The 20295-nt window shown below is 39.3% G+C and overlaps 1 protein-coding gene across 1 annotated transcript in view; it reads right to left on the bottom strand.

Moving 5' to 3' along the window:
• Positions 1-20295, bottom strand: part of LOC121880067 (allantoinase-like) — a gene marked incomplete in the record, with an annotated part of 111930 nt that overhangs the window by 18230 nt on the left and 73405 nt on the right. Inside the window, 1 exon segment of the mRNA XM_042387073.1 lies at positions 12062-12094. Within this exon segment, the coding sequence (XP_042243007.1) occupies positions 12062-12094 (33 nt within the window).

Genomic DNA, 20295 nt, shown 5'->3' on the forward strand with positions numbered 1-20295 from the left:
ACCACTGTCTGAAGCTTTAACTTTGAGAAGCATGAGTCCCAAATATTATGTATATCTGAGAACTAAAAAAAGGAATTCCTTTGCCGAGTAAAACAACGCTTAATGAACGAGCCAAGAATTTTGCATGCAAACCTGGCATCTTACACTCTGTGCTGTCACTCATGAAGACAAAGTCTGACACTTTCAGTCCACTTGAAAGGTTTGCTGTGATATCATTATATGAAATGGCCATTGCGAGTGAATGGAGTTATGACAAAGGTAAGGATATCCTATATAAACCTCATGAGAAAGTCCAGGTTGTCATGCTAAGTGGACTGGTAGGCAATTGGAAGCAGCCAATTTTTTATGAAATTGATGTCCCATATATACAAAAGATCTTATTAACTTTGATAGAAGAGCTTGAGCATGCAGGTTACCCTGCCGTTGCAATGGTGCACGACTTAAGGGTCCAGCAACCTTAGGATGTGAAAAGAATTTGACATTGATCCCATGGAAAGAAGGAAAACATCTTCAAAAACCCGAGTGCTGATCGGGATATATTTGTGTTTGTAGACGTGACACATTTGTTTAATTTAATTAGGGATAATTTTCTCGATTCAGGATTTAACCTAAAAGATGGAAGCTTTATGTCTCATTCCTTTATTCGGGAAATGATGACAGCAAGTAAGATAGATTATGGTTTAGCATACAAACTAAGTGAAATGCATTTATATGTTGGGGTCAACAACGACAGCGGGTTATTTATGCAGTCCAATTATTGATAAAAACAAGCTCTAGCTCACTGAAATATCTTGGAGAAAGAGGACGACTGGAGAGTAGAAATTGGAAGGAAACTGCTGACTTCATAAATCTAGTGGACGAGTGGTTTGACATTATTAATTTGGTAAAAAACAATCACTTAATGGATTTGGAATTAATTTATGTGACCAAGTAAATGTTCTACATAGAATGATTGAAGTGGTGACAACAATGAGAGTAAAAAACCTGCAAGTTTCAGAAAGGGGTAATATTATCATCTCGGTCACTTATAGGGTTGTACAAAATGCTCCACAAGTCTTTTAATCTTGAATTCACTCTAAAAAACGTCAGCGGATTTGTTAGACAAGACTTTCCCTTTGTAAATCCATGTTGAGAGTCGTAGATTAATTTGTTTTCTCTAAATGAGATCGGATGCTATTTGCTATTTGCTCTGTATCCCTTTTTGAATATGGGCACTACATTTGTCTGTTTCCACAAGTCTGGCAGAACTCCCGAGGCCAGCTATATGCTATATGGCTTACGTGGTTTTTGCCTTGCTTTCCCGTCTTTCTCATATAGTCTTTGGTCTACTATTGGGAAGACTGGGACCGCACCTGATTGTACACCGTTTGAGTGAGCGAGGTCATACGACACAAGGCCACGTGGTATCCCCATAACCCTACGACACCGCGTAGTGAATGGGCTGCTACAGCATCATGTGAGATCCCTCATAACATCAACTGTGAGGCGGTTACTACACCACGTGAGGTTCTTCATAACACCATCTGTGAGGCAGTAACTACACCACGTGAGGTCCTTCATAACACCATCTGTGAGGGAGTTACTACACTATATGAGGTCCTTCATAACACCATCTGTGAGGGAGTTACTACACCACGTGAGATCCCTCATAACACCATCTGTGAGGCAGTTACTACACCATGTGAGGTCCCTCATAACACCATCTGTGTGGGAATTGCTACACCACGTCAGGTTCCTCATAACACCAGCTGTGAGAGAATTACTGCACCACGTCAGAGCCCTCATAACACCGTCTATAAGGGAGACACTACACTGTGTTTGCTGTTCAACACCTCAGCACACGTGACCTACGTGATATCCACTGTAAACAAAATTTGTATGTTCACTGTATGTTCCTTTTCCCTTTTATATTGTCTAAGTATTAATATTCTTGTACTGCCTACTTTATATTCCTGCTAATATTGTACCAACAAAACCATTATATCATAGATTGTCATGTAGATATTTATAAATTACCATTGCAATAATTATAGTTGCCGAATAGACATTATACTGACAGCTCTGTCCTATTGTTCCACCTTAATACAACCCATGTTGTACTGCTTCCCTCCCTTATCATATTTATGTATATCAACACCACTGTAAAATATGTATATACTTATTATATAAATGTAAAAAAAAAGAAAAAAAGAAGGGTAACGAAGTGTTAACCGTGGTAACATTCTGATATCTTCTTACTACCACCATGTTACGTGTACTATTCCAGATGATACTAAATGTTACACGAAGCCTTCACAACTAAACTCCTTCAGGTAGGTGTCCTGCCCAGCAGGACACCTGCAAAGGAGGGTCAGGAGGAGCAGGCGTGGAGAGTGTGTTGTCTCCAAGGGGGACTAGGGTCATACTAAGGAAAGCTTACCAGGGTGTGAAGTGCAGTAACTCCTACCAAGTGTTGGAGGAAGCTGGCGAGGAAGAGAGGAGGCAGGACGGTGTGGTGCCAGGAGAGAAAGGGGCAGTTGATCAAACCGTGCCCAGTGGTAAAGTCGTGGTAGTTGGGGGAGAGCCAAGTGAGGTTCTCAGATAGGACTTTTTGTGCAAGAGATAGGAAACGTAGGACTACGGTGTGTTTTCCTGGGGTAGGAATAGGGCATATAGCTGAGAGGATAGATAGGGGTTTGTCAGGGGAAGGTACCAACCCAGTAGTGTGTCTTAGTGTAGGAGGTAACGACATAGGAAAGGTTAGGAGTGAGGAACCTTTCAAGAGGTATAGGGAGGCGCCAGGGAAGGTTAGAGATAGGGAAGGGATCCCGATAGTATGTGGTGTCTTGCTGAGAAGAGAAGTTGGCGGTGAATGGCTGTCAAGGGCAAATGCTATAAATTGCCGACTGGAAAAACATTGTGCAAGAAATGGTTGGGCATTCGTTGATAATTGGCACCCATTATATGGCTACGACTACCTGTACAGACGTGACAGAGTACACTTGTCTCGCGCGGGGGTAAAGACGTTGTCTGCATTCCTGGAGCGTGAAATTGTCATTGCAAACGGGAGGTTTCTCCAGTACAGAGATGTTAGGGTAAGTGGGAGTAAAAAATAAGCAGGTCCTCGAGAGTAAAATTGGTTACTCAGGACAAGGGGTAAAACAGGACCAGGGAAGGGTAGGTTTAAATGTATACTATACAAACAGTAGGAGCGTTAGAAATAGAATAGACTTGCTGAGAGCGGTTGTATGTACCGAGAATGTAGACGTCATAGCAATCACCGAAACCTGGATGAATCTGTAGAGCAAGAACTTTTTATCAGAGTAACCACATAAAAGGGTACAACCTTTTTCACAAAGACAGGGAAGGTAGGAAGGAGAGAGGGGCCATACTCGTCGTCAGGGATACATTAAATTGTTTTATTAATAATTCAATAAAGGGTGATATAGGAACCGAGTCTGTATGTGTAGAAATTGCGGAAGGAAGCGAAAAACTAATTTTGAGAGTGATTTACAGGCCCCCCAAGTCTTGGGAAAGAAGCAGCTCAGCCCATATGGTAGGAAATGAGTAGTGCAGCAAAATACAACAACCTGTGCATTATGGGGGATTTCAACTTCAGAAATATTGACTGGGACATCATTGTAGGTGACTACGAATCTGAAGACTTCCTAGATGCAGTACAGGACAATTTTTTAAAACAACTAATTACAGAACCTACTAGAGGTGACAATATATTAGACCTAGGATTAACAAATAAGGAAAATATTATCACAATAGGGGAAGAACTAGGGAACAGTGATCACAAAGAAATCAGGTTCACCCTAAATTGGGAAACGAAAAACAATAATAATATGTTCGGTGTCCCAGACTTTCGATCGGCGGATTATGAGGGGTTAAGAAGGTACCTAGGAGAGGTCGCCTGGGAACAGTCAGGTCAGTCTCTGGTAGGAACGGTGAGGTACAGGCGACACAACAATTGATCATGACTATAATATATTCACTAGTATGGTACGTAAAGCTCTAGAACAAAATATACCATACTGAAAAATTAGGTCAAAAAAGAATGAGCCAAGGTGGATGACCAAAAAACTTATACCTGACCTAGCTGCAGTTGCTACCTGACCTAGCTTCAGTTGCTACCTGACCTAGCTTGGAAAAGGACGTGCACCTAAGTGCTCGCGTTAGTGACCAGAGGAAATGGCCGCCTTGGATCGTTGTGTTGTGGGGGAAGAGGAGCGGAGTGTGAGGAAAGACGACCTCCTGGCCACTCTGTTAAGTCAGCTGGAGCAGTTGAGGAGTGAGATGGACGCTCTAAAGGGGGAGAACGAAGCCCTCAAGACTGAACTCCTTCAGGTAGGTTTCCTGCCTAGCAGGACACCTGCGAAGGAGCAGCAGGCGTGGAGAGTGGTTGTTTCCAAGGGGACTAGGGTCAGACTCAGGAAAGCTGACCAGGGTGTGGAATGCAGTAACCCCTACCAGGTGTTGGAGGAAGCTGGCGGGGAAGAGAAGAGGAAGGACGAGGAAGAGAAGAGGCAGGATGGTGTGGTGCAAGGAGAGGAAAGGGCAGTTGTACAAACCCTGCCCAGTGGTAAGGGTGTGGTATTTGGGGACATCCAGGTGAGGTTTTTAGATAGGACCTTTTGTGCAAGAGAAAGGAAACGTAGGAGTAGGGTGTGTTTTCCTGGGGCTGGGATAGGGCATGTAGCTGAGAGGATAAATGGGGTCTTGTCAGGAAAGGGTAACAATCTAGAAGTGTGTCTTAGTGTGGGAGGAAACGACATAGGAAAGGTTAGGAGTGAGGAACTTTTCAAGAGGTATAGGGAGGCGCTGGGGAAGATTTGAGATAGGGAAGGGATCCCGATAGTATGTGGTGTCTTGGTGAGAAGAGGAGTTGGTGGTGAATGGCTGTCAAGGGCAATTGCTATAAATTGCCGACTGGAAAAACATTGTGCATGCAATGGTTGGGCATTCATTGATAACTGGCGACTTTTCTATGGCAACGACTACCTGTACAGTCGTGACGGAGTACACTTGTCTCGTGAAGGGGTAAAGACGTTGTCTGCATCCCTGGAGTGTGAAATTGTCACCCCAAAGGGGGGTCTCGCCAGTAGAGAGAGGCCTGGGTAAGTTGAAGTAAAAAAACGAGCAGGTCCTGGGAAGTAAAATTGGTTACTCAGGACTAGGGTAAAACAGGACCAGGGAAGGGTAGGTTTAAATGTATACTCTACAAACAGTAGGAGCGTTAGAAATAAAATAGACTTGCTGAGAGCGGTTGTATGTACCGAGAATGTAGACGTCATAGCAATCACCGAAACTTGGACGAATCTGGCGAGCAAGAACTTTTTATCAGAGTACCACGTAGAAGGGTACAACCTTTTTCACAAGGACAGGGAAGGTAGGAAGGGGGGAGGGGTCGCACTCTTCGTCAAGGATACATTAAAATGTTGTATTAATAATTCAATAAAGGGTGAAATAGGAACCGAGTCGATACGGGTAGAAATTGCGGAAGAAAGAGAAAAACTAATTATGGTAGTGATTTACAGGCCCCCCAAGTCTTGGGAAAGCAGCAGCTCACCCCATATGGCAGGAAATGAGTAGGGCAGCAAATTATAACAACCTGTTCATTATGGGGATTTCAACTTCAAAAATATTGACTGGGACAACATTGTAGGTGACTACGAATCTGAAGACTTCCTAGATGCAGTACAGGACAATTTTTTAAATCAACTAATTGCAAAACCTACTGGAGGTGACAATATATTAGACCTAGGATTAACAAATAAGGAAAATATTATCACAATAGGGGAAGAACTAGGTAACAGTGATCACAGAGAAATCAGGTTCACCCTAAAATGGGGAAAAGAAAAACAATGACAATATGGTCATAGTCCCAAACTTTTGGTTGGCGGATTATGAGGGGTTAAGAAGGTACCTAGGAGAGGTCGCCTGGGAACAGTCAGGTCAGTCCCCAGTAGGAAAGGGTGAGGTCACAGATGACACAACAATTGATCATGACTATAATATATTCACTAGTATGGTACGTAAAGCACAAGAAGAAAATAAACCATACAGAAAAATTAGGTCAAAAAAGAATGAGCCAAGGTGGATGACCAGAAGACTTAAACATGACATAGGAATAAAGAAAGGCATCTATATGAAATTAAAGGGAGGGGAGGAGCAGCTCAGAAATAGGTATAATGAACTATCTAGGAATGTTAAGAAAATTGTAAGGAAAGCAAAGAGAGATTATGAAGTCACAATAGAAAGAGAATGCAAGGCGAATCCCAAGGGATTTTTCCAGGTATATAGAACAAAGATCAAGGACAAAGTTGGGCCTTTAAAGTCAGGGAGGGGGGAAGTGATCAATGGCAGTGTAGAAATAAGCAAAGCATTGAACAGCTACTTTTTATCAGTTTTCACAGAAGAAATTCACGAGGAAATTCCAGAGGTGGAACTGATATTTAGGGTAAAGGAAGAAGAGAAATTAAAGAGTATCACTATCAGAAATGAGGATGTTCTTAAGAAGATAAATAAATTAAAGAAGACAAAATCCCCAGGGCCGGATGAAATTTTCCCTCACGTCTTGAAAGAGTGTAGGGAACAGATTTGCGGACCCCTCGTAAATTTATTTACAAAATCATTAGACACGAGAGTTGTGCCAAACTTGTGGAAACAGGCAAATGTAGCACCCATATTCAAAAAGGGAGACAGAGCATCAGCATCAAATTACCAGCCGATCAGTTTGACTTCAATAATATGAGGAAATTTCTTGAATCAATTATAGCAAATAGCATCCGATCGCATTTAGTGAAAAACAAATTAATCTACGACTATCAACATGGGTTTACAAAGGAAAATTCGTGTCTAACAAATCTGCTGACGTTTTTTAGGAAAGTGTTCGAGGTAGTAGATAATGACGAAAATTACGATGTTATTTACTTAGACTTTAGCAAAGCATTTGACAGAGTACCGCATCAGAGGCTTCTGAGAAAAGTTAAGGCTCATGGTATCGAGGGAAAAGTTTTAAATTGGATTAAATCATGGCTCACCGATACAACGCAGAGGGTCAGCATAAATGGTGTTAAATTTGAGTGGGCTGTGTAACCAGTGGGGTTCCACAGGGGTCAATACTAGGCCCACTCTTGTTCATAATCTACATAAACGATCTAGATACTGGGATCAGCAGTGACATAAGCAAGTTTGCGGATGACACCAAAATAGGGCGGCAGATTAATTCTGGGCAGGATGCAAATGCACTACAGGAGGATTCAAATAAACTGCAGGGGTGGTCAGAAAAATGGCAAATTAAATTCAACACCAGCAAGTGCAGCGTACTAAATATTGGAAGAACAAATACTGTCAATGTAAACAGCCTTAACAACATCAACCTAGAGAAGTCGACTTGTGAAAAAGACTTAGGGGTACTTCTAAGCACGGACCTTTGGCCTAGAAAACAGTGCATTAATGTTCGAAATAAGGCAAACAGAGTATTAGGTTTTATATCTAGAAGTGTAAGTAATAAGAGTGCAGAGGTCTTATTGCAACTATATCTTGCGCTAGTCAGGCTGCACCTCGATTATGCGGTTCAGTTCTGGTGCCCTTATTATAGAATGGATATCAATTCACTGGAGTCGGTGAAGCGAAGAATGACGAAAATGATTCCGGGACTTAGAAACCTACCATATCAGGATAGGTTAAAGAAAATAAATTTGCATTCCCTAGAAAGACGAAGAGTGCGGGGAGATATGATAGAAGTATTTAAATGGGTGAAAGGAATCAATAAAGGTGATATAGGTAAAGTTCTTATAATATCCGAGCACGATAGGACTCGTAGCAACGGATTTAAGTTGGATAAGTTTAGGTTTACGAGGGAGATAGGAAGGAACTGGTTCACAAATACTGTAGGGTGGTAGACGAGCTTAGCAACTTTGTAGTAAGTGCTGGAACGCCGGAAAGTTTTAAACGGAGGATAAATAGATTCATGGATGATAGAGAGTGGTAGTAACTTTCGACAGGAGCTGCCATGCACAGGCCAACCAGCCTATTGCAGAGTCCTTATTTTCTTATGTTCTTATTACTCCTAAATCTTTCTCACATTCGAATTTCTCTATAACATCGTTTTTCATCTGATATCTGGTTTCTTTGTTTACATCTACCTAACTAAGTAATTTACATTTGTCCACATTTATTTTCATCTGCCATTTTCAGACCATTCGAATTTTTTTTTTACATCTTCCTGTAGTTTTGCGGAGTCCTTGTCAGATTTAATTACACGTCCTTCTTTAGTGTCATCAGCAAAATTAATTATGTTGCTGTCTACGCCGATATCTTTGTCGTTTATGTTTAAAATAAATAATAATGGTCCAAATACTGAGCCTTGGGTTATTCCATTAGTGACATTACTCCAATCGGATGTAGTGCCGTTAAGGCTCACTCGCTGTTTCCTGTCCTGTAACCACGCACTAATCCATTTTAGAATATCTCCTCCAATGCCATGAGCCTCCACTCCTCTTATTAGTCTTTCGTGGGGGACTCTGTCGAAGGCTTTACTATACTCAAAATATACCACATCATAGTCGTGCTCCTCGTCCACTGATTCGAAAACAGCCGAAAGGAATGTTAATTGATTGGTTAGACATGAACGCCTCTTGTGAAGCCATGTTGGGAATCATTGATCAACTTGTGCTTCTCCATGTGATTTCGAATAGAGTTTGAAATGATTGTTTCCAGTAATTTGCCTACAATTAATGTTAGACTGATTGGTCAGTAGTTAGAGGATAGTGATCTATCTCCCATCTTGAAAATCAGTACTACATTCGCTATCCTCCAGGATTCTGGAGCTACACCCGTTTTTAAGGACATGTTAAACAACTTTGCCAAGGGCAAATAATTCATCGGGACCTGGTGACTTATTAAGCTTTAGTTTGTCTATTTGCTTACGAACATCGTGACTAGTCACTACTATCTCGCTTAATTTATTTCCTTCGCTAGCTCTGTATAGAGTCGGTGCCTCTTTATCATGTTTAAATTTTCGGTGGTGAAAACTGTTGAAAAACATTATTCAGCTTATTGCCCATTTCTCCGTAGTTATCAGTTAGCTCGCCGGTATCGGACTGTATTGGTCCACTATCTTCTTGTGTTTTAGTTTGATACATTTGATAGAATCCCTTGGGGTTTGCCTTCGCCTCCCTTGCGATCTTTAGTTCATTATTCCTCTTTGCTTTTCTTATCTCGGTCTGAACCCTCCCGGCCAATACCTTATAACAATCATGGAGGTAGATTTTACCACGATTTATTCTCCTACCTATAGCCTTCCTTTGTTCAATAATATTCTTTAAATAATTATTTATCCATTTAGGGTCATTGTTGTTTGATCTGAGTTTTCTGTATGGTATGTTCTGCCTTTGTGCATTAAGTAACTCATTATTAAAATTGTTGTGGAACTCCTCAACCTCAGACCTTGTTATCAGGTCTCCTGGCAAGGTGAGGTCGCCCTCTGTGGGTACTTTGTGAGAGGTCACCTCATGTGAGGTCATGCAGTTCACCACCTAAGCATGATACCCCTTCTCTCAGCTGCCTCTTCAAACAGTCAATGTTTGCCCTTCTCAAATCTGGGACTTTAGTGGAATTTTCATTGTGGCTGCCCTGAAATTCTAACTGGAATCTAATTTCTTTGTTATCGCTGTTAGCAAGTTCGTTCCCTACCTCGACCTTATTAATGAGGTTTTCTCTGTTCGACAGAACTAAATCGAGTATATTATTATCCCGAGTGGGTTCGGTTATATGTTGGCTTAAGAAACGGTCCTGGATTGTTTCAAGAAAATCCTCTAATTCTGAGTTACCAGTAAGGTCAATCCAATCTATTTGGCTAAAGTTAAAGTCGCCTATTATACAGAGTTTGCTATGTATGGAAGCCCTGTGCATTTCATCCCAAATAAGTCGCTCATTAACTCTATCAAGATGAGGAGGTCTATATATTACTCCTGCGATTAATTTTTCCCTACCATCGATTAATTCTATCCAAATTGTTTCTGTATTCAGTTTAGTTTTTATTTCCTTATTTATTTCACACTTCAGATTATCCCTGATATAGATTGCTACTCCGCCTCCTTTCTTAATCTGCCTATCGGTATGGAATAATTTGTAACCTGCAATTTGGTATTCGACAGGCAACTCACGTAGGTCTAGGTTTTTCCATGTTTCGGTGAATGATATTATATCGATTTTTTTCGGTACGTGCCAACACCATGATTTCATCTACTTTGTTTCTCTTACTTCTACTGTTTTTGTAGTAGATATTTACGTTAGTCGTGTTCTGAGTCCTCTCCTTGTTGCGTTTAGGTTTTAACTCCCTGCCTAATTTATTTTTGCCATAATTCCTAGCACTATTTCCCTGTAACCTTTTACTTTGTTTACCCGCTCCCACTGCAGTCTCCTCCACCCCCGTGCTCATATGTTCTCTTAGCAGTTAAAAGACTTCGACATCTTTTGAACTGCCCTCTCGAGAGAACCAGCCAGGGTTGCCACCCCATCCCTAGACAGATGCACCCCATCCCTAGCATAAAGGTCCCTACTGACGTAGAAGTTGTCCCAGTTGTCAATGAATGGGACTGAAATTGACTTGCAATATCCGTCAAGACAGCCGTTGACACCAACTGCCCTTGACAGTCATTCATTGCCAATTCTCCTTCTAGGCAGGACACCACATATGATAAGGATCCCTCCCTTCAACCTAATACGTTCTATAGCTGTCTTGAACTTATCAAGAAGCTTCTCACTCCTACACCGCCAATATCATTGACTCCTGCACTGAGACAGATATTGGGTTTGTTCCCATTACAAGACAAGATATTGTCCATCCTGTCAACTATATCCCCCACCCCAGTTCCTGGCAAACACACCCTCATCTTATTTTATTTTTACCGCAAAAAATTCTGTCCAGGTACCGAACCTGGGAATCGCCAACAATTAACATACATACATACATACATACATACATACATACTGTCACGTGCCTGTGGCGCTTGAGATCTCGCATAGCTTGAGGCATCTGTTCACGCTTCCATTTCACACCAGCTACTATTAATTTTTTAATTGTACTTATTATATTATTATTGTTCTTAGTTACTTAGGTTAATTGTATATTTATGTATGTAATTTATATGCATCATTGTCTTACTCTGTTAAGTCAACTCAAGAGTAATATTAATTAATTATATAAAATATCCAGCAAATGTCTAGATCACGTGATTATGGGACGCGCTCTCAGCGGCGTACCCACGTTCCCCAGTAGCGAAAATCCGTGGCATAGGTTAGACGAGTGTATTCGTTCTCTAGCCTTGACCTTTGTCTAAGTGCTTTATCAAGTCTCTGCAATGCCCTCGGGGTATCAGGTATTAGTGACACGTTTAGTTAGGCCTAGGAAGGGATCCTGGTGGTAAGGTATCTCCTGTTTGGTAGGGATAATCATTTTGTATTGATTGTTGTATATATATATATTTCGTATGTCTTGTGTAATATAGTAATGTTAAGTAATATTTGTTTGGTCTAACTCCTTACAGTATAGTTTCGCCCTTCCGGCATCACTCTTATTTTATTATACAATTACTTATTCACTTAAATTCATGTTTGCTAGTCATTACTCCCTTTAGAACATAAATTGAATTAATTAATTATCTTCCCTTTTGTGATTCACTTATTTCAACTGTTCTTACTTTTTCAAGTACATTTAGTTGAGTAGGTATTTGGTGGAGATAATTATTGCCGTGTTCCCTATTTGTACCTTTATTTGTTTATAACTTGGGGTAGGATTCACTCCCCAAGTATAAAGGGTAGTGGGATCGCGACAATACATACATACATACATACATACATTCTTCATCCTTGACCACCGACGGGTCAAGACGGGTCAGACGCACCTGGCGCTGCTCAGCAGCAGCCATGTCAACTATTGTGTTGGCCCATACCAACTCCCTCCCCTGAACCCTCCTCTCCACCGGAATATCAACAAGTTCTCCCCAGAAGTTACAGAACATGATATACATGCAATTTAATAATATATAGCATGGCTAAGAGTGCTTACCTTATTCTTGTGATATATCATGGATGTGTCAACCTGTAGAGAGAGAAAAAAAAAGTAGCTAATATATGTCATTCCTTAAATTAAAATACTGCACTACAATAAAGGCGCATGTCCAGGGGGTCTATGGGGGACCAGACCCCTAGTTAAAGTAGAAAATAAAAGGGAAATTCATAGTTCATAACGATTCCCATTAAGTGTAAAAGTTGAATTTACCTGAAGACTGCCAAAATCATTTACTTTTCTTGCACCATTATAGAATACTTTAGTTCTGTACCCCTGTAGCAGAGCAGATAGCAGGTACAATCATGCATATGATCATACAAGCATGCAATTTGGTATGAACATTCAATCTGGGTTAGTTGTAAAATCTATTTGATTGGACATTCAAAATTCCAAGATGGCCACCAAATTTGCCTAACCGATTTCTTTTTAATAGATATAATTACTTATTATTGGGCAATCTGTGCACATAAACATCCTGGAACAGATTATGGTTGTTTTGGAACCCTCAGATATAGCTTTTATTCATAAAGTAAAGGTTCTGCGCATATTTTTACCTCTTTTCATAAAAATAAGTTTAAGCGATTCTTAGTTAAACAATGAGAAACAAGTTTATATCTTGCTCATATCCTTGGGAGATATTATTATCAGAATTCTTTCGTATTTAAAGTTGCTGACATCCACTCAGAGCAGTACAAGTTAGATCAGAGTGGATACATTTACATCGCCGCCCACAGTCTTTCTAGCAATAGCACTTGGTCAGTTCTTGGCAACTCGCTGCTATTGGTGGAAGGTCTGTCCAGTGTATTTACCACACATCTCTTTCTTTTTCCAGCCCCAGTTAGCAGGACTTGAATGTCTGGTTAGGACATTGTTGCCTAACCTCAAATCATTCCACCTTGATAGGCTACACGCTTTACATGTTCCTTTAGGGCAGACAGTGCTGGTGAAATTGCCTTATATAATCTTTGTCTGCGAGCAAATAAATCAAATCTTGCACAGTTGACACATAAAGCTAGACTAGACCTGTCATAGTGTCATAAATCACCACCACAAACCTTTCCAAGACACGGGGTCTTCTTCACTAACTGATGTAGGACACTGACTGAGTTTGGTGAAGGTACTGGAGACCTCATTAAACTCATTCCATATTTGCCATGCTTTCTTTTTACTTTTACCCTGGAAGGCACTGAATGCATGGAAAAATGTGATTCCAGTGTTTTTTCAGGCCCTATAACTACAACTAACTCATTAACAGGAATCCACTTGTATAAGCCCCTTGGCCATATGAAATCCACATTTCTACAAGATCAATGTTGTCTACTGCAAATTTTCTAAAAAGATGCTTTCTCAAAACAGGTTGGCATAGAACTCCAACTTCTACATACTGGTAAACAATGGCATCACCAAGTTGGGCAGATATTTCTAGAACCCTATCAGAGGAATTGCAAATACCATGCTCATGGAGCATGTCAATAAACAATCTTTACCAAGTCTTTGCAAACACAGACATGGCAATATCCACAGCAAATGGGGTCTCGCGATCTTTAGAGTGTCTGAGAGACTACCTGTATGCTCCTTCGTTGTACTTAGCAAAACAGTCGTACTGCAACAGCTGTGCGATAGCAAGCTCTGACTTGGATGCCCCATGCGGAATTTGTGATTTAATGTCTGCGCCATGTTCAATCATACATGTGAATTGTAGAAGTGATGAAGGAACTGCCTCTTCAATACGTCTATCATCAGATATGGTTACGAATTTTGAATTGTGTTTGAGCATATCCTGCCGTATTGTTGCAGCCTTGGCCAAATGAACAACTTCACTGTATTTGTCAACCTCGGCCAGGCTGGAGCTAGCAATACATCTCTTCCTTGATTGTGAGCTTCCAGTTGAGGAATATGTGTATGTGAAACCAATTGGTCCTTAAGTTTAGTAGAATGAACTTCAGGTGGTTCGACACCAATTTGTTCGAGTCTTTGCTTGTACACTCGCAACAAAAAGTATCGGTGCATACTGTAGTGTGAACAATTTGAGACCAGTGACGATAGGTATTGGGAAAGGCGAGTTGTTCTAGCCGTATGTTGGCAGCCCTGATTGTCAGCCATATGGCAACACCTAGCAGAGGGGGGGGGGGTTATGAGGGTACACTTACCAACCTTCCCTACATATCACAGTGTATACGTATTGTTTCGGAACTCGTCGATCTCACCCTGCACCGATAATTTTTGGTGCGAGTGTACAGTAAGACTAAGTCTGTTAGTCTAAAAATTGCTCGATTAGAACCTTCACATGCAGTTTTTGTCTCATTCATGTATGTCACCAATTCAGAGAAAGTCATTGCATATGCATCTTTTCTTTCAAGGTTCTTTTCGTTTTCCTCATATTCCTTTGCACTAAGATAAGCTCTTTCTCTATTGTACAGTGCAGCTAAGTAGGCAGGCTGATATTTCATCTCTTGTGCCACTACATCTTCTGCACTAAGTTTAGCAAGGAGTCTTTTTGTCACTGAGTGTCTTTGATTCTCTCAATGACTTCCATTGTCATTGATTGTCTGAGAGCAGTCTCTGGTCCTGGCTTGTCACACAAAAAGCAGTCTGTTGTGGTTATTGTGTCTCTTGGCCTTCATGGTATACCTTACTTCTCCAACCTTCATCACTGTCAAATACAGAGGTAGTTGCTCTTTTTGTGGCTCTCCTGATATTTTGCATCCTTCTTTATCTATGTCTCTGCAATACCATCTCCATCATCTAGTCTTTACATATCAAGCCTTAATGCAGGGGTCCGCAACCCTCAGTTTTCTGGCCACATGTGGCAGGAAAGGGGTATGTATGTGGCCGGTTGAGTGACGTCTATATTTCGGGCTATTTGGCCGGTAAGACTGTTATTATTCCTTAAATTTTGGGTGAAAATAAAGGGCAGGGAAATTAAGAAAATAGTCGAGAAACGAGTCCCCGATTTTGATTGGCCAATATGTTCGAAAATTGATTTTTCATTGGCTAAATTTTCTATGGTGGAGGCACTAATGTAGATTAATCTTTTAATTTCTGCGGAAATTATCAAGGTTTTATCTGCATATTTTTTTTAATTAATCTGATTAATACATGGCTACATAGAGCTAGCTATTTTAATACTTATTTACAGAATATTTAACTAGGCTAGTGACTAGTGCTATTATTTCAGTGCTGAAAGTGAAAGCTATGTTTATAAAAAAAATTCTGACAATAAAATATAGTCCTGCATTTCTGATTTTACATTCATTTCTGTGGAACGAAGTGCTGACTTATGTTGGCTTAGTACATCTGCGGCCTTAATGGAAGGGCATTGATTGAGTTGAAAAGAGGAATATTCTTAGCTAATTTACTGTAGCCATCTTCCTCTCTTCTAGTGGGGTTAATCTTTGGAGATTTAAGTTCTTCCTTCTTATCATCTCGACATAAACAGCATTTGGCCCAGTTTGTTTTCCTTTCAGGATTACTTTTAGGGCCAATATTTATCGTCATTGTGGTACAGAGCCGAGAGTTTATCCTTTTACCACTCTGTATCATATGTACTTCCCTGTATGTGATACAACAAGGTTCAATCAATTGTTTATCCTACACCTAGCCCGACCGTTCATCCAGTACCATTTAAGTCTCGTGCGATCTGTACATCATCTGGATAACTTTAACCCCATTATCCTTGGCTTGGCTCTCCCACGCACAATCTGTCAATTCAGGTGCTGCAACCTAACATTATTTGGGGCTTATTAGGTAACATTTGCGACACTAAGTACTTGTATATATATTAATATTTACTATAAGTTTCGTACTTAGCTGACACTGAACCCCATGCTGAGTTTCACAGCAGTGTTGTCACCAGTGTGCCCTGGTAGTACATTGACATTCACTCTTTGTAAGCACGTTTCCTTTAAATGCTGTCTGTTTCAGAGTTTTCAATACAAAATTCAGATTCTACATACTTAAAAACATGGAAATCAAGACTGAAATCACCTGAATTGATGAACACAATAATTTTTATGCCATCTTGGAAAATGGCCACCATCTAGGAAAATGGCAGTCATTTTGGAAAATGGCCTCCATCTTGGAAAATGGCTGCCATCTTGGAAAATAATCGCCGTCTTGGAAAATGATCGCCACATTGGAAAATGGCCGCCATCTTAGAATTTTTAATGTCCAATCAGATAGATTTGACAATTAACCCATATTGAATCTTCATGCCAACTTTCATACTTGTATCACCATTTGCAAGATTCCGCTACTGAAGCCTTGAATTCCAGCCAATTTTCAGACACCAGCTGCTCACATGCCCTTGTGTTCTGTACTTATACCGTGTTTTTTAGTGACACTAAAGATATTTTACATGACATAAAGTATATACTTAAGTAAAGTTCGAGTTTTTATGATATTTTTTTTTTGGCAAGAAGTAGGGGGTTAAAATATACACACATAGTATCATAGAGAAGTCAAAATTCATGCATTTTCAAAGGTTATTTATGGAGAACAATAGTTTAACCTAACCAGTAAGCTGGAATCCATCCTGGACTTTCTGTGGCTACATCAAAAACATTGCTGGGTTACGTACATCCGACTTAAGAACCCAAGGGTGTTAAGAACGTCCGTAGAAATGGAACTTGTACATAACCTGAGGACTGCCTGTGTGTAAATATATATATATACACACAGGCAGTCCTCAGGTTATGTACAAGTTCCATATATATATATATATATATATATATATATATATATATATATATATATATATATTTCATTTTTAGTCCATATAACACGCGGACTTTGAACATATAATCAACGACCTCACCAGCCAGGACTCGAACCCTGGACCTAATGCATGGGACCAGGGAACGCTACCGACCATACCACAAGAGCACTAAAAGCAGTTCTAGTCTATGTGATATTTCACACAAAGCCTGTTCATCGAGCTGATGGCGCCGTGAACCTCTCAAAGTCCGCGTGTTATATGGACTAAAAATGAAGTATACATGGTACCTCGCGTTTCATACCAGCTGGATTCGGTAAAATGCTACTGACATCCACATAAGCAGCACGGGCAGTTCCCACTGAGAGGTTCACGGCGCCATCAGCGCATATATATATGCAAGTAAATCACTGTGAGTGCGCGTGATCTGGTATATGCTGATAACCACAAGGAAGAAGAAAACACGAAGTTCCTTCGTGTTTTCTTCTTTTCACTAATGATTATCATATATATATATATATATATATATATATATATATATATATATATATATATATATATATATATATTGATAAAATCACAGGAAAAGAGAAACAACGGGCACCTTAACTTTCGTCTTTTATTCAAGACATCTTCAGTTGCCTCTGAAGATGTCTAGAACGAAAATAGGTGCTCGTTATTTATCTTATCCACGTTTTCATTGGATCTACATGATATATATATATATATATATATATATATATATATATATATATATATATATATATATATATATATATCATAAGGTCAGAAACATAAAAAGGAATAAACTTTTCTTTAAGTATTATGAGTTCATGCTGAGTGGGGAGGAGAAGGGGTGGGAGAGGTGAGATCTCTGCTGTCTCTCTCGTGTCGTGAAACGATTGGCAAATTTCGTCAACCAGCAGCCAAATGGCAATAATGTACAATTTTTTTGTTTTATTTTATTTATTGGTATTATTTTTATCAATTCCTGACATCATAAAACTTACTGGTATATATTATTTTATCTTATTCCTTGTAGGGGTTGGTAACTGGTAGGAATCCAGTTTTCTAGTTGGTAACACTCTTCATAACGTCAGCTGTTGTGGTGCTGGTCATAGCCAAGATACAATGGTGTGAATCTATTGTCTTGCTACGAATTTATGTCTTGATAAACTTAGTATTTCTCAAAAGCTAGGATCGAATTATTCAAAAGATATATAAACTCTGGATTCTTACCAAAAAATCAGGGTCGAACTATATATGAGAATAGGTTTATACATGAGTATCTACAGTAATACTCATTCATAAGGCATTATACTATATTCATAATGTCTGATATCTTACGGTAAGTAATATACGCTATGAATTAAAAGAGGTACAAGGGTCTTCTGGAATCTAGAATGGATATATTTATGAATGTCTTACCTATACAGTATTTGATCAGTCCAATCCTTGTGAGAGCTTCAAGGCTGGATATATGGCTTGTGGAAGCTTCCCACCACCTCCAACATATTCCTCATCCTCGTCACTTAAATTCCCTTTCAATTCACAAGCCAAATGTTGAAGAATCACTGTCTTTTCTTATATCACTGAGCCAAATGTTGAAGAAAGTCACTATGTTTTCTTATATCATTAGTCACTTTGATAATGTCAGGCTTGTCTCAGAATCAGATATGGTGGCATCAATTTCCTCCTGCATAGGGCGCGCACACATGAGCAGATACGGTATATCCTGCCTCAGCTATGGCCCCTCCATTACTAATGGATAAGACGCCTGCCCTATACCACCTCGGCCCTCGGTGCAGTTGTCATATGCCTCCTCAAATGTGCTAGAAATACAGAACATGGGGAAAATTAAATTAGGCCCAACATTTATTAACCAAACCTTTAGATGGACTAATCAGGATTATTTGGGTAAAAATGGTGTTTCTAACTTTATTAAAACTGATTTTTATAGACTCTGGTATAAATTAAAGAATTGAGTTCCTATCATTACATCGTGAAGAAATACTTTGTTTACGGAAAAAATTTTTAATCAGTCTTGTAGATAATTTATTCGGGATTATTATTATCAAATTCATCTTCCTAATACAATTATAACAGATGCTATTGATAGCTATACTATTATACTTTTTCACTCGCCATAAATATTATCGCTCGCAGCCTGGAGCCCCCAAATACCTTAATTTGAAGGATTGTACCAGATACATTTTTACATATATATTTATTTAACCAAACTGTTAGATAAATTATCCACGATTATTTTGATAAAAAAGGCGTTTCTAACTTAATTAGAACAAATTTTATAGACTTCGGAAAAACACTTCTTACGTGTTTTCATATAAGAATTCAGTTCCCGTTTGGTTTATGGATTTTTTAATCAGACTTGTAGAATTTATTCAAGATCAGTATAGTGTCAAATTCATCTTTCTATCACAATTTGAACAGATGTCAGGGATAAAAGTTTACGCCTTTCACTAGCTGTAAATATTTTCACTCCATGGCCACAGCTTGATGTAAAGGGCGCCTTACACGGTCAATATTTATTGACAATATTCACCACACACGCTCAATCCTTTGATGTGACATCCCATAACAGTGGTATTCTTTATATGTATGGATAAATTGTAACACATCCCGAGCGTGACACTGTCGCTGTCAGCAAAACCTGCAGTAGGCCTACTTGTGCACTCCATGACGTCCGTTGCTATACTGGACCAATAATGACAATATTAGCCTCACACAGCCAATATTTATTGACAATATTAAAATATTTTGAAACTCTTCAATCCAGATTCCATCAATATTTTGTATTGTCAATACCATCAATATCAACCTCACACAATCAATTATATTGTCAATATTTGAATACTGTCAATAAATATTGACTGTGTAAGGAGCCCTTAATAGGAGAATGATAAGAGGATCGTACAAAGTAGAAGAGTGTTTCTTATGGTATACATTATTACCACACTATATATAAACTCTAGATAACTCAACATTTCATAATTCGAATTATAAATAAGTTGGGACAACTATACTCTCGGAATTTATTTAAAATAAAACAAGTTCTATAAAATATTATTGGAAACTCTTGGAATATTTAGTAGTTTTATCTCCGTTAGCCGAAACCCTCTTTGTCGGAACTCTCTGATAGCGAATTGAAATTTGCTTGGAATTATTCCATAAATTTATCTCAATTCCTGGTTTGGGAACGATTTTCTGCGGTTGAAAGCCTGTTTTTTTTTATGGAAAATTCTAGAAAAAATTCCAGAAACCCTTTCAATTTTTTGGAGGGCCTGAAACAAATTCCAAGAATGAAAATAAAGGCGCATTTTCTGAATTCCAAGACAAATTCAGGAAACTCTCAAAATATTTTATCCAAGTCTGGGAGGAAATTCAAGGATGAAATAATGCGCAATTTCCAGAAAAATCCCTATGAAATTCAAGAATGGTCGAAGAAAATGGCTGCTAAGATTTTATGTCACCAACAATAAGGAGGCGTATCGCATTA

This window comes from Homarus americanus, unplaced genomic scaffold (assembly GCF_018991925.1).
Source record: "Homarus americanus isolate GMGI-L3 unplaced genomic scaffold, GMGI_Hamer_2.0 scaffold30108, whole genome shotgun sequence".
NCBI classification, from domain to species: Eukaryota; Metazoa; Arthropoda; class Malacostraca; order Decapoda; family Nephropidae; genus Homarus; species Homarus americanus.